This window comes from Coregonus clupeaformis, chromosome 30 (assembly GCF_020615455.1).
Source record: "Coregonus clupeaformis isolate EN_2021a chromosome 30, ASM2061545v1, whole genome shotgun sequence".
NCBI lineage: Eukaryota > Metazoa > Chordata > Actinopteri > Salmoniformes > Salmonidae > Coregonus > Coregonus clupeaformis.
In genome coordinates, this window is record NC_059221.1 from 34,828,368 (window position 1) to 34,841,655 (window position 13,288).

Genomic DNA, 13,288 nt, shown 5'->3' on the forward strand with positions numbered 1-13,288 from the left:
GTGACCTTTCGGTTACTGGCATAACGCTCTTAACCACTAAGCATAGTATGCATAAAACCTTACAAAATGTAATCATCATTTGTATGGGGTATGGTGGCCATTGGCTCAACATACCCCATGGCCATTGGCTCAATTTATACTCCAAGTCAAACATTTGGACTATATTAGCCCACACAGCTACAAGGATGCACTACAGGGCGGCAGGAAGCCTAGCAGTTAGAGTGTTGGGCCAGTAACCGAAAGGTGCTAATTCGAATCCTTGAGCCGACTAGGTGAAAAATCTATTGATCTGTCCTAGAGCAAGGCACTATTTTACTTTCATGCTAGGTTTAGGACCTCCTATTGTAGTTTATAGAAACCCTAACTGATGGGGTATTAAAACAATCTACTTTGGTTTAGATACAAGCATCATGAAACCTGTAACATAATACATTAATTTGACTTTGTGAAAATCAGTTTTTTGGATCTATCTTGCTTACAACTTTTTCCATGTGGTTTCTTCCTTCACAGACTCCCTGAAATGGACCTCTTCCTGAATATTTGGTAATATGATTCATTTTGTGAATGGTTTCCTACAAACATTGGGTGGCTCAACTAATTGCTCAATTTATCCCTCTCTCCCCTACGCTGTGAGTGCTTCTTTGCCCCTTATTCATATACATAATGATTCATTTTGTATTTTTTAATGACTTTGTCCGAAAATAACCCCAAAGGAAAAGTAATGAACGCTTGACTGAACCTGGTGGTGAACCAAGGCAGTCTTTCAACTTGACCTTGACATAGTGTAGTAGCTGTCAGACTAGTGCAACCAGTGCATGGTGACAGTGAAAGCTTTTAGTTTGAAATAATTAGGTTCAGAGAATGCTATACAAACCCTGCAGCCAGAATTCAGATAACTGGCAGTAACCATACAGGAGTAATATAAACGGGAGGAGTAAAAAAAAAAGAAGAATAGGAATACATAAGCAATAATGAAATTGAACCTTGTCTTGCATCTAAAAAGAACATCAAAAGAGATGCTCAATCACAGAAGGCAGCCTTAAATTTGATGTCCATCCTCCCTCCCTCTCGCTCTCTCGCTCTCTCTCTCTCTCTCTCTCTCTCTCTCTCTCTCTCTCTCTCTCTCTCTCTCTCTCTCTCTCCCTCCCTTTCACTCTCTCTCTCTCTCTCGCTCTCTCTCTCTCGCTCTCTCTCTCACTCTCTCGCTCCCTCGCTCTCTCTCTCTCTCTCTCTCGCTCGCTCTCTCTCTATCCTTCCCTCTCTCGTGATGAGTGCAAGCAAGGGAGTGAGATAGAGAAAGGGAGAGAGAGAGATAATGCCTTCTGAATGCATGATGAATTTAGTCATCAGGCTTAGGCTGACTGGGGGCCGATCGTAGCTGTGCAGTGCGCAGAGCGAGCGAGCGAACGAGCGTGTGTGTGAGTGAGTGTGTGCGAGACCTTGCTCACAGGCACTCCATCATCAGCACTCACTCTCCTTATCCTCCTCCTGAAGAGAGAAAGAGAGAATCACGCAACAAGCCAGGGAGAAGAAGTGGAGAAGAGAAGAAAACCTGCAGAGGCAAAGACTCTCTCCTCTCTGCACTGCTCTTTTGCTGAGCGTGAGAGGGAAGGAAATAGGGAGAGAGAGGGAGGCAGTGAACTGCAGAAATAGGGAGAGAGAGGGAGGCAGTGAGCTGCAGAAATAAAACAGTGCTTCTTGTCGTTCGTGCTGCTTTCCCTGCTGTGGCTCCAGCCCACAGAGCTCTGGTTATCAGCCAGCGAGGAGCGGTGTGCTAGAGCAGTATCTCTCTCTCTCCACAGACAGCAGCCTGAGGAAGAGAGGATGCTAAACAACATGACAGACACCGAGGAGGGAGAGGGGGGACCCAACAGCCAGGGTGAGTGATGAAATATGTCACGGAGCTGTGAGGGGTGTGCAGGGGAGTGTGGGGGTGAATGTGTGTTTGTGGTGGGAGGGGAGGGAGGGAGGTTAATAAGTGTGTTCATGAGGGGGAGTTTAAATGTGTGTACAGGGACACTTTTTCGGGGGAAGGGGGTGTATGCGTGTGCATGTGAGTACAGTGCATGTTTTTGCAAGTTACAGTATGTACGAGAGAGTGTCTTTCCAGGGATATGGTGTGTTTGTCTGTCTCTCACTTCATGACACACAGATAGAGAGAGAGAGAGAGAAAGAGAGAGAGAGAGAGAGAGAGAGAGAGAGAGAGAGAGAGAGAGAGAGAGAGAGATGGACAGAGGAATGGACAGAGGAATGCATCTGTATCTCTGCACTCCTCTTCCTCCACTGGCTAATACAATCCTCAGCTGTAGCTGTTACTGCAAGGCTGCTGTGATGCTGTGGCAGGAATAATAATGGTGTTTCAGTGGGAAGAAGAGGAGAGGAGAGGAGCAGCAGATAAACCTGTAGTCCTGTAGTGCGACAGCCAGAGGACCAGTCTGCTTCATGGCACTGTCACTTGGCTCCCAGGCAGAGTCATGTTTGGGCAAGGGGACCGCCTGGGGATGCATATGTCAACCCCCATCTGTTTGCCAAGCGTTCAGACCATTTCCTATTTTTTCTTGACTATAAAGTTGAGTAAATACAGTGGGAGGACGGATGTCCCTGGACCCCTGGGTCTTTGCGGCAGAGTGGTGCAGTAACAATACTGTGTTTCTGCAGAGACGCTTCTTTCCTTCAGATGTGGCTTGCAGTGTTTTCAGCCCCTGCTTGTAGATGTATAGATCCATCATAGGCATCTTCTCTGGTCTGTGATAAGGCTTAGAGAGCACCTGGAGAGTGTCTGGGGAAACAATCCTCTCTTCAGGTGCTTGGATTCAACTCCAGGGATCTACAGAACTCATTTATTCTGATGTTTCGCCCCATCAAGGATTATCTTCCCATGGGGGAAAGATGAGCCATTCACAATGGCGGGAATTATGATAGCCTGATAGCCCTTGTTAGTGTGGTGTGTGTGTGTGTGCACGTGCTTGAGTGTGTGCGCGCGCATGCATGCTTGTAGGTGTGCATGTGTGTGTGTGTGCATTCACATTGAGATTACACTTCAGTCATATTAAATCATATTGAAATTCCCTTTCTTTGATGGGGGTCGACAGTATGCATATGTGAGCAATGCAATAAAACGACTTCCCATGACAGGCTTTTGAGTGCTCCCTCTGTGTGTGCATGTGTATGTGCGTGCATGCGTGTACAGATATAGGATCTTCATTTGATTACCCTGTAGCAGGATAACTTTCCTGCAACACAGGCAATTTAAAACTTGTAGTGTATTTGAGGTTTAAAAAGGCTTCTGAAATTTGTAATTTCCACTTTGACATTTCAGACTTGATTTTCTCTTACAGAAAATGTATCAACCCCTACAAAAATGGGCATTATTTATAATCCACATAATAAATCAAATGTCCTGTTGCTGCAGGATTATTGTCCTGCTGTAGCAAACTGGCTCAAATTAAGATCCTTCATCTATAAGTGTGTGTGTGTGTGTTTGTGCTCTATATGGGAGATCTCTCTCCAAATCACCACTGCCATAAGACAGGATTAATTATGCACTGATAAGACAAATTAATTATGAATCACAGGGATTTCCCAAAATGCATTAAACTGCTGTTATTTCTGCACATTTCAATTCTGCTTTTGAACTTCATACGTGTATAAATGTGAAGCAACGCTTTCCCATCCACTGCAGTCTAAACTCCATGGTGCAAGCATTGATCTTGGAATTGGCACAGTCGCTGTCCGTCGTGCTAAAATTGGGCTGTTAAAATACTGTTGTTCTCTGGAAGAATGCCCTGATGTTCCTGTGTACTGCATTTGGTAATACAGTGATGTGCACACATTGCTGGGATTAGACTCTGTCCATGGTGCTGAAAATAGACTGTGCAGCAGTGGCGTAGCCAGAAATTAGTCACAGCTAACTTCCTACAATTTTACACATTTTGCCATGGGGCAAAGAAAAACATTTGCAGTTTTATAGCTAATCTCTTACTTTTCTGACTTATTGGGGGTGTGGCTTGCAGTTAGTTCTTTTTGGCAACCCATTCCATGAGAGTGAATGTCATTCCAGTTCATCTGTTCTGTTATACACTCTTAGAAAAAAAGGTGCTATCTAGAACCTAGAAGGGTTCTTCTGCTGTCAACATAGGAGAACCCTTTGAAGAATCATTTTGGTACCTTTCCACAGAGGGTTCTACATGGAACCCAAAAGGGTTCTACCTGGAACCAAAAAGGGTTCTCCTATGGGGACAGCCGAAGAACCCTTTTGGAATCCTTTTTTCTACAAGTTTATTGCATCAAATCTGAATAACCCAGTGCACTGCTTACTATGAATTCTATCTGATGGTGTTTGCATGTTTAGATAAAAATACCAATAATGCCCCGTTTAGAACACTGACAAGTACAAATTGTTGCTCAATCTGATTGGGTGGGCCTGGCTCCCCAGTGACTTTGCCCCTGCTGTGCAGATAGCTATCTCTTGCTCTCTTATCATGTGGACAGTTGTGTGGGATTCTAGGATCTCTGGTCATCAAGGAATACTGCAATTCCTGCTAAGCTTTCTCTCCTAGAGTGTGTGCATCTGTGTGTGTGCATCAGAGGAGGCTGGTGGGATTAGCTTTAGGAGGACGGCCTCATTGTAATGGCTGGAATGGGATAAATGGAACGGTATCAAACACATCAAACATATGGAAACCTCATGTTTTACTCCGTTCAATTTATTCCATTCCAGCCATTACAATGAGGCTGTCCTCCTAAAGCTAATCCCACCAGCCTCCTCTGATAATAACCCCATCCTCCTATAGCTTCTCCTACCAGACTCCTCTGGTGTGCATGCCTCCGTCCATGTGTGTTTTTGTGTGTGTAGGACCGTGTGCACATTTTAAACTCATTCTGAATTCCCCTGGGTTTCATTGGGCCCTCGTGGTGCAGTGGTCCTGGCTGGTTTTTGGCTTGTCATTGGTTATTGTCTGGAGTTAAATTATGACCCAGTGCTGCACGGAGAGCCCTGATGTGTGCTGCACAGGGAATAAAACATTTGGTAATTAAAACTGCTGCAGAAACATGCATGAGAAAGATAGCTGTTCTTCAATCGGAATATGAAGTCTAGTAACAGTTTCTATGAGCCGTCTACATTATATAACCATTTTAACCATTTATGCATTTCTAGAGGCTCCTATAAGGAACCATTAGCTATTATGCGTGTTTTAGAGCATGTTTTATAATGCATAAGGCTGTGTGATATATTATGAATGCATAGCCTGAAGGCTGTTAAAAGCCTTGTGACCTGTTATGAAGGCATATAGCAAGTGTTATATTCCAAAGTGTGATAGAGGGCCTTATAAATTCATTCAAATTGTATAATAAAAGTGGTTCATAGAAAGTGTTACCGTAATCCCTGTCCAACTTATGTCTTTGTCAATGAAGGGTTGATTTGGTCTGTAATGTTTGGGATCGACTGCCTGACTGAGTTTTACAGGATTAAGCTTGAAATTGGATTAACAGGGAAGATGTGCTATATGTTTATTAACTTGAAATTCAGTGAGCATGGACCATGCTGCAGTCTTCTGGAGCTGCTGAGAACACATTCACATGCACCCGCACACACACTGGTCAAATCAAACCGTTATTAGCCAGCATATATACAGTGCCTTTTAGAAAGTATGCACACCCCTTGACTTATTCCACGTTTTGTTGTGTTACAAAGTTGGATTCAATCATTGATTTAATTGTCATTTTTTTGTCAAAGATCTACACAAAATACTCTTTAATGTCAAAGTGGAAGAAAGATTCGAAACAATTATTGAAAATAAAACACTAATATATCTTGATTAGATAAGTATTCAACCCTTGAGTCATTACATGTTAGAATCACCTTTTGCAGCGATTACAGCTGTGAGTCTTTCAGGGTAAGTCTCACTCTGTCATTTATGTTAGTATTGTGGAGTAACTACAATGTTGTTGATCCATCCTAAGTTATCTCCTATCACAGCCATTAAACTCTGTGACTCTTTTTAAAATCACCATTGGCTTCATGGTGAAATCCCTGAGTGGTTTCCTTCCTTTCCGGCAACTGGGTTATGGGTGCCTGTATCTTTGTAGTGACTGGGTGTATTGATACACCATCCAAAGTGTAATTAATAACTGCACCATGCTCAAAGGGATATTCAATGTCTGCTTTTTTTCTACCCATCTACCAATAGGTGCCCTTCTTTGCGAACCATTGGAAAACCTCCATGGTCTTTGTGGTTGAATCTGTGCTTGAAATTCACTGCTCAACTGAGGGACATTACAGATAATTGTATGTGTGTACAGAGATGGGGTAGTCAATTAAAAATCATGTTAAATACTATTATTGCACACAGAGTGAGACCATGCAACTTATTATGTGACTTGTTAAGCACATTTTTACTCCTGATCTTATTTAGGCTTGCCATAAAAAAAATCTTGAATACTTATTGACTCAAGACATTTCCGCTTTTCATTTTTTATGAATTTGTAAACATTTCTAAAAACATAATTCCACTTTGACATTATGGGTATTGTGTGAAGATCAGTGACACAAAATCTCAATTTAATGCATTTTAAATTCAGGCTGAAACACAACAAAATGTGAAAAAGTCAAGGCACTGTACTAAACACCCACCTCAGCAGAGCAAACTTCATTAAAACATATAAACTTCAAATAGAGCTTCATGGCAAATTTAGCCCATAACTTTACTCCCAGGGGTATCATGCAATGTTGTTGGAAAGGCTTATTCAAATTAAACATGGGCAGATGCTATTTCAAGAAGGGCACGATAACAGGTATTCTTGCACTGATGCAAATCTGGAGTTCAATCGCAGGTTAGCGTTTTTCGTCATGAATCTTGTTATGGAGGCGGCTCTGCAGAGCCACAAAGTTATCCGCTAACACACCGCTAACACTAATGCCTAACCCTAACCTTAAATTAACCTTTCACTAACTTTTACAATTTCTGCAATTTTGACTTTGCATCTGGCCTATCTAGGGGAAATCGCTCTAGGACAAGACTCATGACAATAAACGTCAGCCTGCAGTTAAATCTGCCCCATAGTATATTGCTAATGAAGGCTGAATATACAGTATTAACTTAATGAAGAAAACATATAGTAAACTCAGGCTCTGCCATCTACTTAATGGTAATTTCTTGGTGGTTGTTTAAATATATAACTAGTCATTACTTCAGTTCCAACCTTTATTTATTCTATTTGATGCATATGGGCCCTGGTGAGTGACATTGATTATTTTATTTTTTTTGCAGTGATTAAATCTGTGTCTTTGTAGCTTAATGCTAATGAGGGTGAGGGACTGTCACCAGAGAGGTCCAGATCCTTTTCTCAGACTTTTATTTCTCACAATCAGACTGAGAAAGACAAAGAGAGAGCATATTTCACTCCTCTGTGGCTGTACACTTACTCAATAGTAATTTTCACAAACGTATAAAGTTAAACCTGTGTCATCTAATTTCGCTTGGCGCTCGCTCATTCTCCCTCTCCCTCTCCCTCTCCCTCTCTCTCCCTCTCCCTTTCCCTCTCCCTCTGTCATTCCATCTCTCTCTCTCGCTCTCTTTCTCTCTGTCATTCCATCTCTCAATTCAATTCAAATGCCTTTATTGGCATGGGAAACATGTTTACATTGCCAAAGCAAATACTTCAACTACATGCACATTGTTACAACACTGTACATAGCCAATAAAATAACATTTGAAATGTCTATAGTCTTTTAAAACTTTTGTAAGTGTAATGTTTACTAATGTTTCCCTTGTTTATTTCCCTTTTGTTCATTGTCTATTCCATTTGCTATGGCAATGTAAACATATGTTTCCCATGCCAGAAAAGCCCTTTGAATTGAATTGAGAGATAGGGGGAGAGAGAGAGAGAGAGAGAGAGAGAGAGAGAGAGAGAGAGAGAGAGAGAGAGAGAGAGAGAGAGAGAGAGAGAGAGAGAGAGAGAGAGAGAGAGAGAGAGAGAGAGAGAGAGAGAGAGAGAGAGAGAGAGAGAGAGAGAGAGAGAGAGAGAGAGAGAGAGAGAGAGAGAGAGAGAGAGAGAGAGAGAGAGAGATGGCCGGAGCAGCGGTTGTCCTCAGCCTCATCTGGAGAGTGAGCGCCAGGCGAAATCAGATGACACAGGTTTCATTTGACACGTTTGTGAAAATTGCTGTTGCTGTGGAGTAAGTGGACAGCCACAGAGGAGTGTAATGACAAGACAAATGGAAATTGATACGCTTGATAAATAAGCCATGGCCTGCTGTCAGACCAGCAGACAGAACGTTATCTCTGGAGGAAAAGGATTGTTCAGCCGTGTCTCCCCATGATTCAGGGTCCTGTGGTGAAATGCACAAGAATCAGGAGCAATTCATGTCATTATTTAGTGTTGGGTGGCTAGCAGGCATGTAATGTCAATGGTGATGTGCCTTAAGTAAGTAATTGAAGAACATACAGACATACAGTACTTCAGATTGTTTAGCCAGTATTTAAAACATCATCTCATAGAAAAGTGTATAGTGTTTATAAAGAGAGAAACAGGGGTATAGAGATGAAGTAGATAGAAAGACAGAGACAGACAGGCAGATGAAAGGGATGCAGATGTAGAACTGGGAAAGGAGGGAGGGAAAGAAAGAAAGAGAGAGAGACATGAGTCACTCCTTCCTTTGCCCTCTTCCTCCACCCCCTCCTCCTCCTCCTCTTCCACCAGCATCACCTCCTCCTCCTCCTCCTGTACTCTAATCTATGCTCTGGTTCTGTCTGGCTGCATGCTGCTCCATCTGCGTGTGATCGCAGATAATGACTTCTCTATTATTATTATTCTGTACATCGAGCCAGACATCAGCACAAACGTGCCTGAGACAGACAAAGATTGCTGGCTGATACACAATCTAGAAGGGCAACTGTGAAACTGTAAGTTGAAATACCCCTCTGTCACGTTCGTTGTATAAAGGATCGGACCAAGGTGCAGCGTGGTATGCGTACATAGTCGTTTATTTTAACAATCACCGACAAAATAACAAAATCCAACAGAGCGTGAAGTTCAAGAGGCTAAACATCAAACAAGCCAAACAGAAACAAGATCCCACAACTAAGGTAGGCAACATGGCTGCCTAAGTATGATCCCCAATCAGACGACCGACAGCTGCCTCTGATTGGGAACCACACCCGGCCAACATAGAAACGTCTGCTAAATGACGTAAATGTAATGTAAATGTAAATATATAAATTCGATTTCACACCCTGACCAATCCAACTAGAGATCTCAATGTCAGGGTGTGACAGTACCCCCCCAAAGGTTTGGACTCCAGCCGCAAAAACCTGCCTCGATAGGGGAGGGTTCGGGTGGGCATCTAGCCTCGGTGGCGGCTCCGGCTCCGGCTTCGGACGTGACGTAGGCAGTAAACTCTTCTCCCATCCTGCCTCCCCTTTGCACGCCCGGTCCAGTCTGGACCCCAGCGCGATGCTCCCCCTCTCAGTCCTCCCACAATGCACCAAGTCCTGTCTGGACCCTGGTGTGGGAGCCCTCGACCCTGGAGAGGGGCTGACGTCTGGTCCCGGCCCAGCAGTCCTCCCGCGATGCACCAAGTCCTGTCTGGACCCTGATGTGGGAGACCCCGACCCTGGAGAGGGGTTGACGTCTGGCTCCGGCTCGGACCCCGGTGGAGCGGATGGCTCCGGCATGGGGGAAGAGTAGACGACCGGACCCGGACTGAGCACCGGTGAAGCGGACTGCCCCGGCTCTGGTAGGGAGCAGATAACCGGAGCTGGACTAGGCACCGGTGGAACGGACTGCTCTGGCACTGGAGTGAAGCAGCTGACCGGAGCTGGACTGGGGACCGGTGGAGCGGACTGCTCTGACACTGGAGTGGAGCAGATAACCGGAGCTGGACTAGGCACAGGTGGAGCGGACTGCTCTGGCACTGGAGTGAAGCAGCTGACCGGAGCTGGACTTGGCACCGGTGGAGCGGACTGCTCTGGCACCGGGGTGGAGCAGAGGACCCTCGCTGGAGGTCGGGTGCGTGGCGCTGGAACAGGCCGTACCGGACTAGGGACACGCACCACTGGTCTGGTGAGAGGAGCAGGCACGGGCCGTACCGGGCTGGAGACACGCACCACTGGTTTGGTGTGAGGAGCAGGCACGGGCCGTACCAGGCTGGGGACACGCACCACTGGTTTGATGCGAGGAGCAGGCACGGGCCGTTCCGGATTGGAGACACGCACCACTGGTTTCTCGGGCTTCCTTCGTGATCGGGACCTTTTGAGTCGCCGTTTTTTCTCTCCTGCCTGGGCTTCTTCCTTCGCCCAGAGTCCCTTACCGGCCAATATCTCCTCCCATGTCCAGAATGTTTTCCCCACCTGTGTCCAGCATGTCTGCTCCTGGCCATGCTGCTTGGTCCGTTGGTGGTGGGATCTTCTGTCACGTTTGTTGTATAAAGGATCGGACCAAGGTGCAGCGTGGTATGCGTACATAGTCGTTTATTTTAATAAACACCGACAAAATAACAAAATCCAACAGAGCGTGAAGTTCAAGAGGCTAAACATCAAACAAGCCAAACAGAAACAAGATCCCACAACTAAGGTAGGCAACAAGGGATGTCGGCCGGCCGGCTGCGACATCCAGGCTCTGTCGCAGCCGGCCGCGACCGGGAGACTCATGGGCGGCGCACAATTGGCCCAGCGTTGTCCAGGGTAGGGGAGGGAATGGCCGGCAGGGATGTAGCTCAGTTGATAGAGCATGGCGTTTGCAACGCCAGGGTTGTGGGTTCAATTCCCACGGGGGGCCAGTATAAAAAAATATGTATTTACTAACTGTAAGTCGCTCTGGATAAGAGCGTCTGCTAAATGACTAAAATGTTAAATGTTAAACATGGCTGCCTAAGTATGATCCCCAATAAGAGACAACGACCGACAGCTGCCTCTGATTGGGAACCACACCCGGCCAACATAGAAATATATAAATTAGATTTCACACCCTGACCAATCCAACTAGAGATCTCAATGTCAGGCGTGACACCCTCTCAGGTCCCCCTCACTTGAGGATGGTTCTTCAAGGTTGTGGTTCCATGTCCCAACACTCATGTCTGAACATTTAAAGTGCAGAATCTGCATTTGAACGGACAGTGCAGAGGAAATACGTGCAACACATACTGCACCCACAACATACAGTGAACCACAGTCAGTGCAGGACACAGTCCTAGAATCCACATGATTTTTACTGTCCATCCAATATGGCTCCACACCAGAATTGGTCATTGTTGCCTGTGTGGATAGGAGACTGGGAAATTCACCCAATTCTAATTGTATGGGTATTAGACACGGCTCACAGGTGGAGGGTGACCTTTTGTTTTCAATCCAGCATGTGAAATACATCATTATGGGATAATGAGGCAGTCTGCAGTCAACACACACATACACACACACACACACACACACACACACACACACACACACACACACACACACATACACACACAGGAGAGTGATCATCAGCCCGATAGAGGCAGACAGAAAGAGAACAAAGTCATGAAACCGGCCTTGGAGCAAACAACCCCAACCCCACCTAAATGAAAAAGAGCCCTTCTTCTATCCTCTTTAAAATAATGCATTTTTCTGATAGTCTTCAAAGAGATACTACATAAAAAATAAGTTGGGATGTGAAAAACGGCACATTCCAACGGAAACTGTGGTTGTGGAGTCCCTAGAGCCCAGAATTTACTGCCTGCCAAGCAGCAATAAAAACTGACGCGTTAGGGGCTAATCAATAGTCCAGCAATGGGAGTGGTACTGAGGTGAGGTGAGAGGACGGGTGTCTCACTTCTGGAGTGGGCTCGCACATCTGAAACACTTTAATTCACTCCCTTTCTGTGGGAAAGAAGCATCGACTCCCCTCGTAAATAAAATCCCCTCTCCCAACCCACGCAATGGAGTTCTGATGTACCTAACCCCCCAAGCTAGTTGCTATGTTCATACCGTAGCAACACTGATCATTGGCTAATTAAATAGCATTGTGTTTGTGTCCTGTGATGCATACATTATATGTTTGCAGTTTTGAACTTAGGAGAGAACACTCTTAGAAAAAAAGGTGCTATCTAGAACCTTAAAGTGTTCTTCTGCTGTCTCAATAGGAGAACCCTTTGAAGAACCATTTTTTGTTCCAGGTAGAACCCATTTGGTTCCAGGTAGAATCCTTTTGGGTTCCATGTATACTGAACAAAAATATAAACTGCCGTGGAAATTTTAATCAATAATGATGAGAGAAACAAGGTCAATCACCAATCAGGATATTACTTTATTCAAAACGTATTAAAAAGGTAATAAGTGAGGCTGGTCGACCCAACACTCTTGACTGTTGGGTTGAGAGCTCTGACATACAGATACAAATATATTTTATAGCACCATACCCCCTCTCACTCTACATGACAAATAGCAGATGTGTGGAATGAGTCAAAAGGTTAGGATTTGTATGAAATAAATGAATAATTCACAGCAGACAGTATCTGCTATGAAGACTGTTCTCATTGTATGGATACCAGGGTTTGGCCCTCAAGACAAGGTTCTTATCAAGTATTCATAACAGATCTCGTCCCAGGTACCTTACAGACACCAATTCAGTCTATGAAAATGCAGGCTCAGTCAGACCAGAGACATCTCCCTCTCACACATTTGTTCATCATAGAATGGACTGTGCTGTTGGTTTTATCACCTAGCCATTCATAAATCAATTGCCAGCTCCAGATACCCCTATCTCGAGTAAAACCCATGTCCTTGATCACACGCCTAGACTAGCTGCAGGGAGCTGGAGTAGAAACCATCCTTTTACAAAAACACAGCATTAGTAGGACAGTAATGTCTTACTATTTGTTAAACAAAGCAGGTAAACATGTTACATGTAAATTTTTCTCTCACAAAACGCAACATGTAAAGTGTTGGTCCCATGTTTCATGAGCTGAAATAAAAGATACCAGAAATTTTCCATACAGACAAAAAAGCTTTATTCTCTCAAATGGTTGCACAAATTTGTTTACATCCCTGTTAGTGAGCATTTCTTCTTGCCAAGATAATCCATCCACCTGATAGGTGTGGCATATCAAGAAGCTGATTAAACAGCATGATCATTACAAATGTACATTTACATAACATTTTAGTCATTTAGCAGACGCTCTTATCCAGAGCGACTTACAGTTAGTGAGTGCATACGTTTTTTCATACTGGCCCCCCGTGGGAAACGAACCCACAATCCTGCCGTTGCAAGCACCATGCTCTACCAACTGAGCTACGCGGGGCACAAATGT

At 44.6% G+C, this 13,288-nt stretch overlaps 1 protein-coding gene across 3 annotated transcripts in view; it reads left to right on the top strand.

Moving 5' to 3' along the window:
• Window positions 1–1,284: 1,284 nt before the first annotated feature.
• The window catches only part of LOC121545357 (solute carrier family 12 member 5-like), a 144,100-nt gene continuing 132,096 nt past the window's right edge, over window positions 1,285–13,288 (top strand). For all 3 annotated transcript variants that reach the window (XM_045209553.1, XM_045209551.1, XM_045209552.1), the window contains exon 1: window positions 1,285–1,879. In XM_045209553.1, coding sequence (XP_045065488.1) covers window positions 1,825–1,879 — 55 coding nt within the window. In that variant the 5' untranslated portion in view covers window positions 1,285–1,824. The remainder of the gene's footprint in view (window positions 1,880–13,288) is intronic.